Consider the following 18,064-nt stretch of genomic DNA (forward strand, 5'->3'; position numbering starts at 1 on the left):
AAAGGTTTAGAGACTTATCTTTATTTACAGTATCAGGACATTCATGTACAAATTTGTTCCCATAATAAGGAGCCTCTCGTTTGATAGAGACAAACTTGGACCAATTTACAGTAATTACTATTGGGAGTTAGGAAAGAAAAACAAGCGCTGTCTGCATATACAAGTAAATTATTTGCAATTATTGCTGAAGAGATTGAAACCCATGGGATGTTTTCAGTTCTGGGTCAAACGTGTGCAATGGCTTTTTAAACAGTATTATTTAGAGACATACTCTCAAAGCAACATAACATTGGTTTCATATACACAGAATTAACCCTCCCTCCCCCGTTCCCATTTTAGAAGATATCTATAACCTTAAACAAAACACCTTAAGAAAAGAGATAGCCTGACGAAACATTGACAAAAAACTGGAGAAAAAAATGGAAAAAAAGATGCAATTGCATTTAGTCATTGCTAATTCTCCAAGCATGGCACCAAAGAAGAAGAAAACAAAAACAAAACAAAGTATCACAACAGGGCTTAGGGCCAGATTCAATCAGATCGGCTTTAGCCAAAACCCACATAGCTGATGTTTTGACATTGTCGGAGGTGGAACCGCGTTAGAGCTGTCAAATCCACAATGGATCCCGGCATTATACCTAAAGCGGACATCGCCATTGGCTGCACAGAGTCGCATTGAGAGAAATCCCATGCAGCCTTGTTTACAAGTTCGAACACTGGAATGTGAGATGTAATCTACACCTCGATTAGGCTGATAGAAATCCTCATTATTTTGCTCAATGATTTTCCATTTGAGCGTCATTATTTCTATATAGCCTACACTTTCTCGTTCTGAACTTTATGCTGTGGTTTCGTGACAATGATCACCAGAGCAGCTCTGATTTGACAGCTCCAACGCAGTTCCACTTCTGACACCACCAAAACATCAGCTCTGCGGGTGTCGGATATCGGTTAACGCTTGATCTGACTGAATCTAGGCCCTTGTCTGGAGTATCGATTCCCATGTATAGTAAAGCAGCACAAACATAAGACAAAAAAAACAACGGGACATTTAAAAAAAAAAAAGTTTGGCTTACGAGTTCAGACCATGAGGTGGGTTAAAGAGTGTCAGATATTTATTGTGGTTTGTAAGTGCGACATTTTGTACCGCTTCACCTAGATGTAAGAGCAGGGGTTCTCCACTATGGTTCCTGGCGAGCTACTGGGTGGTGCAGGCTTTCGCTCCAAGCCATCATTAATGTACCTGATTTTACTAACCAACCAATTAGGGCTGTGATCGGCTGAATTAGCTGGTGTGTTAGTGAACGGCAGGAGGGAGACCCAACACAACCAGTGCCTCTCCAGGACCGGAGCGAAGACCCCTTGTGTAAAGGTTGAGATGTCTGTGTGTGTGTGTGTGTGTGTGTGTGTCCTTCAGTATATGAACTCCCCGGGGACCTCTTGGAGGGCGCTAAAGGGCTCCTCGAACTTGAAGCGCTTGGAGATAGCCTTCTGGTCGGGGTTTATGACCTCCTTGTCTGTTGACTGGCGACACTGGCCCAGTGTGTAGGCTGCCACCACGATCAGCTCCTCTGTTACAGGACCTTCCTTCTCCTCTTCCCTGATGGGGCTCTCAGGGCTGACTGGCTCCGAGGGGCACTTGGTTGGGCTGGTAGTCTCTTTCACCGCTGATGTCGCCTCCGCCTGCTTTTTCTCTTTTGGCTGGAGCCACTGGTGCTGCAGGCACTCTTCTGCTGTGGCACGGTTCCTGTTGGGAGAAAGGAGAGTGTGAGAACAGGGAATCAATGGGAATATCCACCTTCTTCGCTGGCTTGGTGGGTTTCAGCAAGCATGGCACATGCAACACCAAGGCTGTGGGTTTGATTGTCCAAGGGACCTATTCTATACCATATATACAGTGCATCGGAAAGTATTCAGACCCCTTGTTCTAAATGTTATGTTACAGCCTTATTTTAAAATGGATTAAATACTTTTTTCCATCACCAATCTACATACAATACCCCATAATGACAAAGCAAAAACAAGTTTTTAGAAATTTTTGCAAATTTATGTAAATGCATTTAAATGTTTTATTTTATTTTTATAAGTACTCAGTCCTTTTACTCAATACTTTGTTGAAGCACCTTTGGCAGCGATTAGTCTCGAGTCTTCTTGGGTATGACGCTACAAGCTTGGCATACCTGTATTTGGGGAGTTTCTCCCATTCTCCTCTGCAGATCCTCTCAAGCTCTGTCAGGTTAGATGGGGAGCATTGCTGCACAGCTGTTTTCAGGTCTCTCCAGAGATGTTCGATTGGGTTCAAGTCTGGGCTCTGGCTGGGCCATTCAAGGACATTCAGAGACTTGTCCCGAAGCCACTCTTGCGCTGTCTTGGCTGTGTGCTTAGTGTTGTTCACCTCGCCAACAGGACCTTGCCCCTAGTCTGAGGTCCTGAGCGCTCTGGAGCAGGTTTTCATCAAGGATCTTTGTACTTTGCCCTATTCATTTTTCACTCCATCCTAGTCTCCCAGTCCCTGTCACTGAAAAACATCCCCACAGCATGATGCTGCCTCCACCATGCTTCACCGTAGGAATGGTGCAAGGTCTCCTCCAGACCCTAAAGAGTCTTTAGGTGCCTTTTGGAAAAATCCAAGCGGGCTGTCATGTGCCTTTTACTAAGGAGTGGCTTCCGTCTGGCCACAACCATAAAGGCTTGATTGGTGGAGTGCTGCCGAGATGGTTGTCCTTCTGGAAGGTTCTCCCATCTCCACAGAGGAACTCTGGAGCTCTTTCAGATTGACCATCGAGTTCTTGGTCACCTCCCTGACCAAGGCCCTTCTCCCCGATTGCTCAGTTTGGCCGGGCAGCCAGCTCTAAGAAGTGTCTTGGTGGTTCCAAACTTCTTCCATTTAAGAATGAAGGAGGCCACTGTGTTCTTGGGGACCTTCAATGCAGGAGACATTTTTTAGTACCCTTCCCCAGATCTGTGCCTCAACACAATCCTGTCTCTGAGCTCTACGAACAATTCCTTCGACGCCATCGCTTGGTTTTTGCTCTGACATGCACTGTCAACTGTGGGACCTTATATAGACAGGTGTGTGCCTTTCCAAATCATGTCCAATCAACTGGATGTACCACAGGTGGACTCCAATCAAGTTGTAGAAACACCTCAAGGATGATCAATGGAAACAGGATGCACTTGAGCTCAATCTCGAGTTTCATAGCAACGGGTCTTAATACTTATGTAAATAAGGTATTTTTGTTTTCTATTTTCAATGAATTTGCAAAAATTAAAAAAAAAAACGGTTTTCGCTGTTATTATGGGGTATGAGAGGAGGATTTTTTTATTTAATCCATTTTAGAATAAGGCTGTAACGTAACAAAATGTGGAAAAAGTCAAGAGGTCTGAATACTTTCCGAATGCACTGTCTACACTGAACAATAATATAAAAGCATCATGTAAAGTGTAAAGAGCCTAGAAATTTTCCATGAGCACAAAAAGTGTAATTTTGAGCACAAATTTGTTTGTGTGGCATATCAAGAAGCTGATTAATCACCATGATCATTACACAGCTGCACCTTGTGCTGGGGACAATAAAAGGCCACTCTAAAATGCCACAGATATCTCAAGTGTTGCTATTGGCATGCTGACTGCAGGAATGTCCACCAGAGCTGTTGCCAGAGAACGTAATGTTAATTGCTCTACCGACCATAAGCCACCTCCAATGTCGTTTTAGAGAAATTGGCAGTACGTCCAACTGGCCTCACAACTGCAGACCACGTTTAACCACGCCAGCCCAGGACCTCCAAATCAGGCTTCTTCCCCTGCGGGATTGTCTGAGACCAGCCATCTGGACAGCTGATGAAACTGAGGAGTATGTATGTCTGTAATAAAGCCCTTTTGTGGGGAAAAACTCATTATAATTGGCTGGACCTGGCTCTCAAGTGTGTGGGCATATGCCCTCTCAGGCCCAACCATGGCTGCCCCCCCTGCCCAATCATGTAATATCCATAGATTAGGGCCATATTAATTAATTTCAATTGAACTGTAACTCAGTAAAAATTTTGAAATTGTTGCGTTTATATTTGTATTCATTTTTAGGGCATTAAAGAGTCAATACTCACTGGGGTTCTTTGATGAGCAGGGCTTTGATGAAGGTGATGGCGGCCTGGTCTACATGCTCCAGCTCCTCCTCCTGGTAGCTGATGTTGATCTGGGAGATGTTGAGGAATGTCTCCTGCTTGTCCTCTCCCAGGAAGGGAGAGATTCCCGTCAGCATCACATAGGCCAGTACACCAATACTCCTGTCAGCCATTTACAGTGACAAACGGTTAGACAGCCACTGGAAATAAGCTCAAGATTTTCTCTCTAAGAAAATAACTTTACATGTCCATAATGGAAGGGTGATGTTTTCTTTCATGTGTGAAGTTTTCCATTTTCTATCGCTTTTTCAAATAAGCTTTTGGATAATTCAAAATCACAAGCCATACAACATACTGTTGCACTATGCTACAGTACAGTGAAATGCCACTTACCACATATCTGTCGCTGTGCTAATCGGCTCGTAATTCAGGATTTCTGGAGCTGCAAAACATTTGTCTTTATTTTATTTGGGTGAACTATCCCTTTAAAGATTTTGGACATGCTGAGTGCAGTGACCATGATGTCCATAACAAAATGGCGTCTGTCAGGGGTTGTGCGTTTGCTGCACTACTTACCCACATACTCTGGGGTCCCCATGATCTCCCTGAGCTCCTGATTGCTGCTCACCATCCTGGACAGACCAAAGTCCACGATCTTGATGTCCCCCAGAAGAGCGTCGCTGGTCAGCAGAATGTTCTGGGGCTGGAGAGGAAGAAAGAAAAACACAGCCTCAGAGTAGGTCCAGTGGGGCTAACTTGCGTGTGTTTGGTACTGCGTCTAAACAGTGATATTAAAGCTTGATTCCATCTTTAAAGGGATAGGGCAACATTCTGGCAATTAAGATTTTTCGCTAGTTAGCAATGGCTCCAGAAACGACTTTCAACTTCCTTCAAACTGCACGCATACCTCCAAAAATTGGTATCCGCGAGTTCATCTGACTCTGGGTAAGCAGAATTTTTTTTTGCCAAAATGTCACACTATCCCTTTAACCACAAGGTGGACTACGTGATCACATGCATATAACAAGAATGTTGGTACAGCGTCTAACAGGAGTCAGGGACTGACCTTGAGGTCCAGGTGCACCATGTTGTTCCTGTGGAGGAAAGAAACTCCCTCTAGGATCTGTCTCATCAACCTCTTCACGTCCTCCTCTTTGAAGGCCTCGTCCCGCTCCGCCACACACTGGTTAAAGATCTCTCCTCCTGCTGCACTGTGGACACACACACCGACCGGTTAAACATCTCATCTTTTCCATACAAACATGCAACCAAGTTGAAACGGTAATAGTAGTATTTTACAAGCTGCGTCGCGTTTTTGGATTTGGCAGGCTGGCTATATGCTGGTGTGCATTGGATGCACACAGACCACAAGTAAAACCACATATCTTATCAGTACAAACACTCAAACCTTTCATTTTGCATTTCACTACTCTTTCTCTGTCACTAACGTCTTAACCACAATCAGTGGTTGGCTATATTCTTTGGGAGTCTGGGATAGCCTGTCCTGAATGACCAATCACTGAATGATGGATGACTAATTACTGTGTTTCTCCTGTCTGGTGGTGGTGGTTATGCTGCCTTCCAGCTAGGTCTGGTCTCCTGTCTGGTGGTGGTGGTTATACTGCCTTCCAGCTAGGTCTGGTCTCCTGTCTGGTGGTGGTGGTTATACTGCCTTCTAGCTAGGTCTGGTCTCCTGTCTGGTGGTGGTGGTTATACTGCCTTCCAGCTAGGTCTGGTCTCCTGTCTGGTGGTGGTGGTGGTTATGCTGCCTTCCAGCTAGGTCTGGTCTCCTGTCTGGTGGTGGTGGTTATGTTGCCTTCCAGCTAGGTCTGGTCTCCTGTCTGGTGGTGGTGGTTATACTGCCTTCCAGCTAGGTCTGGTCTCCTGTCTGGTGGTGGTGGTTATACTGCCTTCCAGCTAGGTCTGGTCTCCTGTCTGGTGGAGGTGGTTATACTGCCTTCCAGCTAGGTCTGGTCTCCTGTCTGGTGGTGGTGGTTATACTGCCTTCCAGCTAGGTCTGGTCTCCTGTCTGGTGGTGGTGGTTATACTGCCTTCCAGCTAGGTCTGGTCTCCTGTCTGGTGGAGGTGGTTATGTTGCCTTCCAGCTAGGTCTGGTCTCCTGTCTGGTGGTGGTGGTTATACTGCCTTCCAGCTAGGTCTGGTCTCCTGTCTGGTGGAGGTGGTTATGCTGCCTTCCAGCTAGGTCTGGTCTCCTGTCTGGTGGAGGTGGTTATACTGCCTTCCAGCTAGGTCTGGTCTCCTGTCTGGTGGTGGTGGTTATACTGCCTTCCAGCTAGGTCTGGTCTCCTGTCTCGTGGTGGTGGTTATGTTGCCTTCCAGCTAGGTCGGGTCTCCTGTCTGGTGGTGGTGGTTATACTGCCTTCCAGCTAGGTCTGGTCTCCTGTCTGGTGGTGGTGGTTATGTTGCCTTCCAGCTAGGTCTGGTCTCCTGTCTCGTGGTGGTGGTTATGTTGCCTTCCAGCTAGGTCGGGTCTCCTGTCTGGTGGTGGTGGTTATACTGCCTTCCAGCTAGGTCTGGTCTCCTGTCTGGTGGTGGTGGTTATGTTGCCTTCCAGCTAGGTCTGGTCTCCTGTCTGGTGGAGGTGGTTATACTGCCTTCCAGCTAGGTCTGGTCTCCTGTCTGGTGGTGGTGGTTATACTGCCTTCCAGCTAGGTCTGGTCTCCTGTCTGGTGGTGGTGGTTATACTGCCTTCCAGCTAGGTCTGGTCTCCTGTCTGGTGGAGGTGGTTATGTTGCCTTCCAGCTAGGTCTGGTCTCCTGTCTGGTGGTGGTGGTTATGTTGCCTTCCAGCTAGGTCTGGTCTCCTGTCTGGTGGTGGTGGTTATACTGCCTTCCAGCTAGGTCTGGTCTCCTGTCTGGTGGAGGTGGTTATGCTGCCTTCCAGCTAGGTCTGGTCTCCTGTCTGGTGGTGGTGGTTATACTGCCTTCCAGCTAGGTCTGGTCTCCTGTCTGGTGGTGGTGGTTATACTGCCTTCCAGCTAGGTCTGGTCTCCTGTCTGGTGGAGGTGGTTATACTGCCTTCCAGCTAGGTCTGGTCTCCTGTCTGGTGGTGGTGGTTATACTGCCTTCCAGCTAGGTCTGGTCTCCTGTCTGGTGGTGGTGGTTATGTTGCCTTCCAGCTAGGTCGGGTCTCCTGTCTGGTGGTGGTGGTTATACTGCCTTCCAGCTAGGTCTGGTCTCCTGTCTGGTGGTGGTGGTTATGTTGCCTTCCAGCTAGGTCTGGTCTCCTGTCTGGTGGTGGTGGTTATACTGCCTTCCAGCTAGGTCTGGTCTCCTGTCTGGTGGTGGTGGTTATGTTGCCTTCCAGCTAGGTCTGGTCTCCTGTCTGGTGTAGGTGGTTATACTGCCTTCCAGCTAGGCCTGGTCTCCTGTCTGGTGGTGGTGGTTATACTGCCTTCCAGCTAGGTCTGGTCTCCTGTCTGGTGGTGGTGGTTATACTGCCTTCCAGCTAGGTCTGGTCTCCTGTCTGGTGGTGGTGGTTATACTGCCTTCCAGCTAGGTCTGGTCTCCTGTCTGGTGGTGGTGGTTATACTGCCTTCCAGCTAGGTCTGGTCTCCTGTCTGGTGGTGGTGGTTATGTTGCCTTCCAGCTAGGTCTGGTCTCCTGTCTGGTGGTGGTGGTTGTACTGCCTTCCAGCTAGGTCTGGTCTCCTGTCTGGTGGTGGTGGTTATACTGCCTTCCAGCTAGGTCTGGTCTCCTGTCTGGTGGTGGTGGTGGTTATGCTGCCTTCCAGCTAGGTCTGGTCTCCTGTCTGGTGGAGGTGGTTATGTTGCCTTCCAGCTAGGTCTGGTCTCCTGTCTGGTGGTGGTGGTTATACTGCCTTCCAGCTAGGTCTGGTCTCCTGTCTGGTGGTGGTGGTTATGTTGCCTTCCAGCTAGGTCTGGTCTCCTGTCTGGCGGTGGTGGTTATGTTGCCTTCCAGCTAGGTCTGGTCTCCTGTCTGGTGGTGGTGGTTATACTGCCTTCCAGCTAGGTCTGGTCTCCTGTCTGGTGGTGGTGGTTATACTGCCTTCCAGCTAGGTCTGGTCTCCTGTCTGGTGGAGGTGGTTATATTGCCTTCCAGCTAGGTCTGGTCTCCTGTCTGGTGGTGGTGGTTATACTGCCTTCCAGCTAGGTCTGGTCTCCTGTCTGGTGCTTGTGGTTATACTGCCTTCCAGCTAGGTCTGGTCTCCTGTCTGGTGGTGGTGGTTATACTGCCTTCCAGCTAGGTCTGGTCTCCTGTCTGGTGGTGGTGGTGGTTATACTGCCTTCCAGCTAGGTCTGGTCTCCTGTCTGGTGGTGGTGGTTATGCTGCCTTCCAGCTAGGTCTGGTCTCCTGTCTGGTGGTGGTGGTGGTTATACTGCCTTCCAGCTAGGTCTGGTCTCCTGTCTGGCGGTGGTGGTTATGTTGCCTTCCAGCTAGGTCTGGTCTTCTGTCTGGTGGTGGAGGTGGTTATGTTGCCTTCCAGCTAGGTCTGGTCTCCTGTCTGGTGGTGGTGGTTATACTGCCTTCCAGCTAGGTCTGGTCTCCTGTCTGGTGGTGGTGGTTATGTTGCCTTCCAGCTAGGTCTGGTCTCCTGTCTGGCGGTGGTGGTTATGTTGCCTTCCAGCTAGGTCTGGTCTCCTGTCTGGTGGTGGTGGTTATACTGCCTTCCAGCTAGGTCTGGTCTCCTGTCTGGTGGTGGTGGTGGTTATACTGCCTTCCAGCTAGGTCTGGTCTCCTGTCTGGTGGTGGTGGTTATATTGCCTTCCAGCTAGGTCTGGTCTCCTGTCTGGTGGTGGTGGTTATACTGCCTTCTAGCTAGGTCTGGTCTCCTGTCTGGTGGTGGTGGTGGTGATGTTGCCTTCCAGCTAGGTCTGGTCTCCTGTCTGGTGGTGGTGGTTATGTTGCCTTCCAGCTAGGTCTGGTCTCCTGTCTGGTGGTGGTGGTTATACTGCCTTCCAGCTAGGTCTGGTCTTCTGTCTGGTGGTGGTGGTTATACTGCCTTCCAGCTAGGTCTGGTCTCCTGTCTGGTGGAGGTGGTTATACTGCCTTCCAGCTAGGTCTGGTCTCCTGTCTGGTGGAGGTGGTTATGTTGCCTTCCAGCTAGGTCTGGTCTCCTGTCTGGTGGTGGTGGTTATACTGCCTTCCAGCTAGGTCTGGTCTCCTGTCTGGTGGTGGTGGTTATACTGCCTTCCAGCTAGGTCTGGTCTTCTGTCTGGTGGTGGTGGTTATACTGCCTTCCAGCTAGGTCTGGTCTTCTGTCTGGTGGTGGTGGTTATACTGCCTTCCAGCTAGGTCTGGTCTCCTGTCTGGTGGTGGTGGTTATACTGCCTTCCAGCTAGGTCTGGTCTCCTGTCTGGTGGTGGTGGTTATACTGCCTTCCAGCTAGGTCTGGTCTTCTGTCTGGTGGTGGTGGTTATACTGCCTTCCAGCTAGGTCTGGTCTCCTGTCTGGTGGTGGTGGTTATACTGCCTTCCAGCTAGGTCTGGTCTTCTGTCTGGTGGTGGTGGTTATACTGCCTTCCAGCTAGGTCTGGACAGTAGCTTCAGCTGTATAGCTATTTAACATTCCAGGGTTGAGGTGTAACATTTGACTGTTATTCCACCACCTGGGTGATTTTGCCCTGGGCCATGCTAGCTGTTGAGTGATCCACTCCTGGCGTTGACATAGACAGCCCTTTATAATGATATATGGTCACTGTTAATGAGGAGAGACCCTTTTTAAGAGTCTGTTTCCCTCTGTTGCCAGCCACAGACAGTGATAAGTCCTGCTTGTTCACCAGACAAGGTCATAGGTCTCCTCTTGGGTGGGCTTCGGAGGTGCCATGTGTGTGTTTGGGGTGGCAGGTATGTGTGTGTGGCTTAAAGCAATGGCATTCTGTTCCAAAACTTCTCCGGTGGGATGTCAAAACAACTTGAACTTGAGTCTATTCCAGTATCCCCCATGGGAGACAGCTAGATATTGTATCTAGATCAAGGGAGTGTGTGGAAGGCTCCATCTCGCTAGAGGGATTGGTTCTAACATAGCACACTAATTAGGGATAGTGCACTACAATACCACTATTGACACGGTTTGATTCACCACATGATCATAAGATTGATCATGTGATTTGTGAATAATATTATGAATATTTCACAACACAGTATGCCACAAAGTTAATATGAAAATATCCAATACAGTTAATGACATGGAACGAACAGGGCTCGCCTTTTAAAATCACCGGCAGTTCTTAGTGACTGAGGGATAATACTTTATTTTACAGTCCTATTTCAGATGTTTATTACAAAGAATCTTGTCTTATGTCTATTTCCTAGTACTTACTAAGCACTCCTTCAATTAATCCCAACAAATGTGAAAGGTCATTATTAGGTAACCAACGTGTACATCATATCATGTGACTAAGTAAATACCAGGCAAGCAACAGACTGTAAACTCAATACTATTTGAAAGTCTTGTGTTATCTCTCATAGTACCAGTTGTGTAAAGTACTTAAGTAAAAAAAATACTTTAAAAGTACTACTTAAGCATTTTTTGGGGGGTATCTGTACTTTACTATTTATATTTTTGGACTACTTTTACTTCACTACATCCCTAAAGAAAATAAATGTACTTTTTACTCCATACATTTTCCCTGACACCCAAAAGTACAAAAGTAAATTTTGAATGCTTAGTAGGACAGGAAAATGGTCTAATTCACACACTTACCCCTGGTCATCCTGCCTTTGATCTGGCAGACTCACTAAAGACATATGCTTTGTTTGCAAATTATGTTGGAGTGTGCCCCTGGCTATCCTTAAATAAAAAGAAAATGGTGCCGTCCAGTTTGCTTAATATAAGAAACGTGAAATGATTTATACTTTAACTTCAGATAATCAAGTATATTTCACCAATTACATTTAATTTTGATACTTAAGTATATTGAAAACCAAATACTTTTAGACTTTTACTCGAGTAGTATTTTACTGGGTGACCTTCACTTTTACTTGAGTCATTTTCTATTAAGGTATCTTTACTTTTACTCAAGTATTACAACTGGGTACTTTTTCCAGTCTTGAGTCTTGATGACATGAGCTAGCAGGGGAAAACGCCACCCTGTGTCCCTTTCCACACGACACCTTATGTGACACGTGAAACTAACTTCATTTCCTCCTGACCTGCAGTGACTGCCACCCAATTAGGTTGGAAAGCGAGACACGAGAAAGTTTGTTGAAAGAGTGAGGCTTATCAAAAATAGACAAGGGCTCCCTTGAAGCCAACATGAATTGGGTCCTGTCTGGGTATGGAGGGAGTTTCAGAAGTGGTTTTGGTTCTAAGGCTGAAAATACAGAGCTTGCCACATGCCAGGTTGAAAACACAAAAGGTGGAACTAAGAGACGTCAGACTTTAGTCAGCTGAGTGGTAGGCTTCATGTAGGCCAGCTGTACTGTATTGTCACATGGGTCTAAACTCACGGTGTGTGGTTTTGGGTTATGCTGTATTATATTTCTTCAGGTGGTGTAGCTGTATGCTGCGTTGCTCTGTGGTGTTGCTCTGTGGTGTTGCGCTGTGGTGTGCACATTATGGAATTACTAGTAATTCCATTTCTCTGGAGATGTTGTTGTGCTAGTATTGTGTTGCTCCTCGGCTGTATCTAGGATGACATGTCCAGTGGCTAAGCCTGGGTCTGTCCATGGCGGTCTGTCCATGGCGGTCTGTCCATGGCGGTCTACCCATTCTCTTCCCTCTCTGAGTATAGGATCCATCATCCAACAATTGGCCAAACCCGTCACAGTGAGTGAGAGAGTGAGAGAGACCCCATCGGAAAGCAGTGATGACTCCAGTCAATGTACTCTCTGCAAAGGGCAGACAGCTGAGAGAGAAAGCCAACAACCTCTCCTCATTCATTATCTTTACCATCTTCCAGACAGGCGAGTCCCACAGTGAGCCCATGCCTACATGTCTGAGTGTACAGTAATGTCCTTGAGTGATATTAAACACATGGGCCATGTCTCAATACTTGGAGAATGAAAGTCCTTTCCTCAGGTCTTTTTTTTCATTAACACTTGATAAGTGAATAGGATTCCGCTATATTGCTTCCACCCCTCATGTCCTGCCAGATCAGCTATCATGGAGGTAAGAAAACAAGGTAGTTTAAAGGTCAATTCCACCACTTTTCAACCTCATTTTCCTTATATCCAGCGCAATACCAGTGTCAACATATGTGAAAAATTCCATATTATATATATATAAAAAGTCCATAGTCAAAAGTTAACATTTTAAAAAGTGCTTTTTCAAACAGATTCGCGGTGACGTGGGGAGCAAGAAAAATTACCCTCCCTTGGGTTAAAAACTCGCTGCAGGTTTTTAAAATCACCGTTTTATTTTACTTTCAATACTACCCTGTAATGTCACAGAAGCATTTTTTTTTTAGGACCTTACATTTTGTTTTACCACTGAGCTGTTTTCACATATGTAGACGACACTGGTTTGGTGCTGGAGATGAATGAGGTTGAAAAGTGGCAGAATTGCCCTTTAACTCGTGAGACACAGCATATAACTAACTCTCTAGCTGAGGGTGAAATGTGCTTTTCTGTTATTGTCTCTTAATAAGGCAATTCTGGAGAGATAATGCGAAAACCCCTGCAGTTTTACTGCCTCACCATCGGGTGTCAGTCAAGGGTAGAGGAGATGGGTACAGTAACCCGGTTTTAATGTCTACGACAGTAACAGAGTGGGATTAAAGCGAAACAGGGGGAGACCTCCTTCCCAGGTCGAGGTCTGGTAAAGCACTCCGCTCCATATGGTCAGCCACGAACACCCCACGGAGCACTAACTAAAGGCTGCATCAGGAAAATCATGTTATCAGCTTTGTTTTCCCTCCAACTCAGTGGTTGCTAAATGTTTCAGCATTGAGTCTCAAACTACAACTCTGACTTGGTCCCAAGTCCTGACCCACCATTTGGGGAAACATACTGCCCCAAATGCAAAAAAAAATAAAAATTGATATTTTCAACGTTAGTCACTTGGTACCAAAACAACAGAGTGGATTCTGTTTGAACTTTGCGACCAGTATAATGCCGGACACCAGGGACGTCCAACTGGCAGAGAAAATTCAGACAACACGGCACAGAACCAAAACGGTTTTTTTTGGGGGGGGGTACAGTTTCTCAGAGCCTCCCCTTCTCTATGTATTCTCCACAGACACCGAGGGCTCAAACTGGTTCCTCTGTTAGCACAACCAGTAATTATAGCCTAGCTCTGCCAGTTTAGCCTCGTAGAGCCTCTAACCACTGAGCGCACCAGGGGCGTCAGGGGAAAATAAATCTGGCGGATTCATAACTAGGTCATTGCTGTTTTGGATGATGAGAGCACGTCTGGCCAGTTGCTGCTGTACTGTTTTGGTGTGGTGGGACCGGGGGTGAAACCCCCTTCTAATCCGAGGGGGTTTACACAAAGTGACATGAACTCTTAATGCCAAAGTGCCACACGCATCACATGCACAAAATAAACTATTGGAATGTAGCCTATTGCCCTATTTCAGAGAATATGGGAGTCTTTTTCTGAGAATAATATTTCCAGGGTTTGGGCCCTTAGCTCTCACTATAACAGGTCAATCATTGCTTAAACTGATCTGCTGAAAATGTAATGATGAATAGTATGTATTGGGATCAGTGGTTAACATGAAATAAGATTATCATTTTGATACCAATTTCCACGATACTAGCTTGTCAATCTATTTATGTGGACGGGATATCTTTGAACGTGACCTAAATCAGTGTTCCGTCTGAACGGACAAAACATTTCCCGTGGCCTGGATTCATTCAATCAAAAGATAGATCCCGCTGATCCCCGACCCATTTCAGCGAAACTGAACACGGGAATCGTCCGGTCTATTTCTGTGGTGACCTGTTTTGTTTCACCACTCAAACAAAAAACTAAAGACTAGCCACTTGATCAATGGAGGATGGAGAACGAGAGAGAAGAATAAAGAGGATGGAAGGAGAAAGGTGAAGTGGTTGGATTGATGGGACAGAGTGACAAAACGATCAAGTACCATCGGGCACAGTAGAGCTCAGTGTAGATTTGCGTGAGACGGGCTATCCCCCTCGCTCCGGAGATTAACCCTCCTTCATTGCTCTTATCCTCCACCTTCTCTGGGCTGGCAGCCACGGTCCGGACCCTCACGTGCCGCCATGGAGCACCACTGACATAATAAACTTCCATCTGGGGCCCAGAGAGCCCAATGAGGCCACATTCCTCCCTCACCCAGCCCCTCCCCTCTCCATCCTGCCTGGAAAAGAGCTTTGGATCCCTCTCCCCCAACAATCCACCTCATACTGTAATTGCATGAATAGCTCTCTTTAATTTCAGGCTGACCCTCATCAGAAGCCTCACCACCCCCTCCCTCTCCTCATTCCTCCCGGTTTGCCGTAGAGCCTCAAAATATCCATCAGCTTTAAAAAAAAAACCATAAAAAAATAAGAGGAAAAAGGAAAAACACAAAATCTATTACAACCAGGACTTTCTCTCCCTCTGTCTCCCTCCCCGTCTCCCTCGCTCCCTCCCCGTCTCCCTCGCTCCCTCCCCGTCTGTCCGTCTCCCTCGCCCCGTCTCCCTCGCTCCCCTCCCTCTCCCCGTCTCCCTCGCTCCCCTCCCTCTCCCCGTCTCCCTCGCTCCCCTCCCTCTCCCCGTCTCCCTCGCTCCCTCTCCCTCGCTCCCTCCCCGTCTCCCTCGCTCCCTCCCCGTCTCCCTCGCTCCCTCCCCGTCTCCCTCGCTCCCTCCCCGTCTCCCTCGCTCCCTCCCTCCCTCTCCCCGGCTCCCTCGCTTCCTCCCCGTCTGTCTCCCTCGCCCCGTCTCCCCCTCCCCGCCCCCCCTCGCTCCCTCGCTCCCTCGCTCCCTCGCTCCCTCTCCCCGTCTCCCTCGCCTCCCCTCCCCGTCTCCCTCGCTCCCCGTCTCCCTCGCTCCCCGTCTCCCTCGCTCCCCCTCCCCGTCTGTCTCCCTCGCCCCGTCTCCCCCTCCCCGCCCCCCTCCCTCGCTCCCTCTCCCCGTCTCCCTCGCTCCCCCTCCCCGTCTCCCTCGCTCCCCCTCCCCGTCTCCCTCGCTCCCCCTCCCCGTCTCCCTCGCCCCGTCTCCCTCGCTCCCTCGCCCCGTCTCCCTCGCTCCGTCTCCCTCGCTCCCTCGCCCCGTCTCCCTCGGTCTCCCTCGCTCCCTCCCCCTCGCTCCCTCTCCCAGTCTCCCTCGCTCCCTCTCCCCGTCTCCCTCGCTCCCTCTCCCCGTCTCCCTCGCTCCCTCTCCCCGTCTCCCTCGCTCCCCTCCCCGTCTCCCTCGCTCCCTCTCCCTCGCTCCCTCTCCCCGTCTCCCTCGCTCCCTCCCCGTCTCCCTCGCTCCCTCCCTCCCTCTCCCCGTCTCCCTCGCTCCCCTCCCTCTCCCTCGCTCCCCTCCCTCTCCCTCGCTCCCCTCCCTCTCCCCCGCTCCCCTCCCTCTCCCCGTCTCCCTCGCTCCCCTCCCTCTCCCCGTCTCCCTCGCTCCCTCCCCGTCTCCCTCGCTCCCTCCCCGTCTCCCTCGCTCCCTCCCCGTCTCCCTCGCTCCCTCCCCGTCTCCCTCGCTCCCTCCCTGTCTCCCTCGCTCCCTCCCTCCCTCTCCCCGGCTCCCTCGCTTCCTCCCCGTCTGTCTCCCTCGCCCCGTCTCCCCCTCCCCGCCCCCCTCCCTCGCTCCCTCTCCCCGTCTCCCTCGCCTCCCCTCCCCGTCTCCCTCGCTCCCCGTCTCCCTCGCTCCCCCTCCCCGTCTCCCTCCCTCCCCGTCTGTCTCCCTCGCCCCGTCTGTCTCCCTCGCCCCGTCTCCCCCTCCCCGCCCCCCTCCCTCTCCCCGTCTCCCTCGCTCCCCCTCCCCCGCCCCCCCTCCCTCTCCCCGTCTCCCTCGCTCCCCCTCCCCGTCTCCCTCGCTCCCCCTCCCCGTCTCCCTCGCTCCCCCTCCCCGTCTCCCTCGCTCCCCCTCCCCGTCTCCCTCGCTCCCTCGCCCCGTCTCCCTCGCCCCGTCTCCCTCGCTCCCTCGCCCCGTCTCCCTCGCTCCCTCGCCCCGTCTCCCTCGCCCCGTCTCCCTCGCTCCCTCGCCCCGTCTCCCTCGCTCCCCTCGCCCCGTCTCCCTCGCCCCGTCTCCCTCGCTCCCTCGCCCCGTCTCCCCCCCGTCTCTCGCCCCTCTCCTCAGCATCCCTCCCTCGCCCTTCTCTCCTCGCCCCGTCTCCCTCGCCCCGTCTCCCTCGGTCTCCCTCGCTCCCTCCCCCTCGCTCCCTCTCCCCGTCTCCCTTGCTCCCTCTCCCCGTCTCCCTTGCTCCCTCTCCCCGTCTCCCTTGCTCCCTCTCCCCGTCTCCCTTGCTCCCTCTCCCCGTCTCCCCGTCTCCCTCCCTCCCCGTCTCCCTCGCTCCCCTCCCCGTCTCCCTCGCTCCCTCCCTCCCTCCCCTCCCCGGCTCCCTCGCTTCCTCCCCGTCTGTCTCCCTCGCCCCGTCTCCCCCCCCTCCCCGTCTCCCCCTCCCCGTCTCCCTCGCTCCCTCCCCGTCTCCCCCTCCCCGTCTCCCTCGCTCCCTCCCCATCTCCCTCGCTCCCTCCCCGTATCCCTCGCTCCGTCCCTCCCTATGGCCGTCGCCCTCCCTCCCTCCGTCCGTCTGTCTCCCTCTCCCCGTCTCCCTCGCTCCCCGTCTACCCCTCGCTTCCTCTTCCTCCCGCCGTCTCCCTCCCTCCAGCTGTCTCCCTCTGTCCGCCTCCCTCCCTCCCTCTCCTGCTCCCTCCCTCTCCGTCTCCCCCTCCGTCCGTCCCTCCCTCTACGTCCGTCCCGCTCCCTCCCCGTCCGTCCCCCCCTCCGTCTCCTTGTCCGTCCTGCTCCCTCCCTCTCCGTCTCCCCCTCCCTCGCCGTCCCTCCCTCTCTCTCCGTGTCTTCCTCAGTCTCCCTCCCTCAGTCTCCCTCTTTCCACTGATTTCACATGCCAGAACCTCAAACAGGCTAAATGCATTCCGCTCTACTTCCCTTCTATATTAAAAAAATACAAAAACAAAACAGCTCCATTATCCATATTGAATGGTGCTGACAGGGGCACTGCCAATCACCAGGGAGGGATCGCTTCCTATCCTTCACTCATCCCTCCTTTTTTGACAGGGTTATTGATGATATGGAGCCCCTCCTGGTTGTACAGAAGAGAGGGGGTAAAGGGGGGGTCTTATGGCAGGGGATGGGTAGTCAACTGAGGCCTGAACAGCAGATCAACAATGGGCTTGAGGGGGGGAATTAAGACTAAGGGTGCAGCCGCAATTAAGGGATATTCTATTGTAAAAGATTACATTCTAATACACATGTCATCCCGCAAATGCTATACGCCGATATAGCTATGAAAAACGATCCCCCTCTTCTCAATGTAATACACATCAGGCTGAACGATCCCCCTCTTCTCAACGTAATACACATCAGGCTGAAGGATCCCCCTCTTCTCAACGTAATACACATTAGACTGAAGGATCCCTCTTCTCAACGTAATACACATCAGGCTGAAGGATCCCCTCTTCTCAACGTAATACACATTAGGCTGAAGGATCCCCCTCTTCTCAACGTAATACACATCAGGCTGAAGGATCCACCTCTTCTCAACGTAATACACATTAGACTGAAGGATCCCCCTCTTCTCAACGTAATACACATCAGGCTGAAGGATCCCCTCTTCTCAACGTAATACACATCAGGCTGAAGGATCCCCTCTTCTCAATGTAATACACATTAGGCTGAAGGATCCCCCTCTTCTCAACATAATACACATTAGACTGAACGATCCCCCTCTTCTCAACGTAATACACATTAGACTGAACGATCCCCCTCTTCTCAATGTAATACACATCAGGCTGAAGGATCCCCCTCTTCTCAACGTAATACACAGCAGGCTGAAGGATCCCCTCTTCTCAACGTAATACACATCAGGCTGAAGGATCCCCCTCTTCTCAACGT

The 18,064-nt window shown here is 50.4% G+C and overlaps 1 protein-coding gene across 1 annotated transcript in view; it reads right to left on the reverse strand.

Annotated features, from left to right (window-relative positions):
* Positions 1-18,064, reverse strand: part of LOC115195643 (serine/threonine-protein kinase 17A) — a 46,681-nt gene continuing 28,617 nt past the window's right edge. Inside the window, exons 3-7 of the mRNA XM_029755721.1 lie at positions 5,188-5,332; positions 4,698-4,824; positions 4,515-4,563; positions 4,104-4,283; positions 1-1,747 (exon numbers count right to left, since the gene is read on the reverse strand). Of these exons, the coding sequence (XP_029611581.1) occupies positions 1,414-1,747; positions 4,104-4,283; positions 4,515-4,563; positions 4,698-4,824; positions 5,188-5,332 (835 nt within the window). The 3' untranslated portion in view covers positions 1-1,413. The remainder of the gene's footprint in view (positions 1,748-4,103; positions 4,284-4,514; positions 4,564-4,697; positions 4,825-5,187; positions 5,333-18,064) is intronic.

The sequence above is a fragment of the Salmo trutta genome, chromosome 6 (genome assembly GCF_901001165.1).
Source record: "Salmo trutta chromosome 6, fSalTru1.1, whole genome shotgun sequence".
Classification (NCBI taxonomy): Eukaryota; Metazoa; Chordata; class Actinopteri; order Salmoniformes; family Salmonidae; genus Salmo; species Salmo trutta.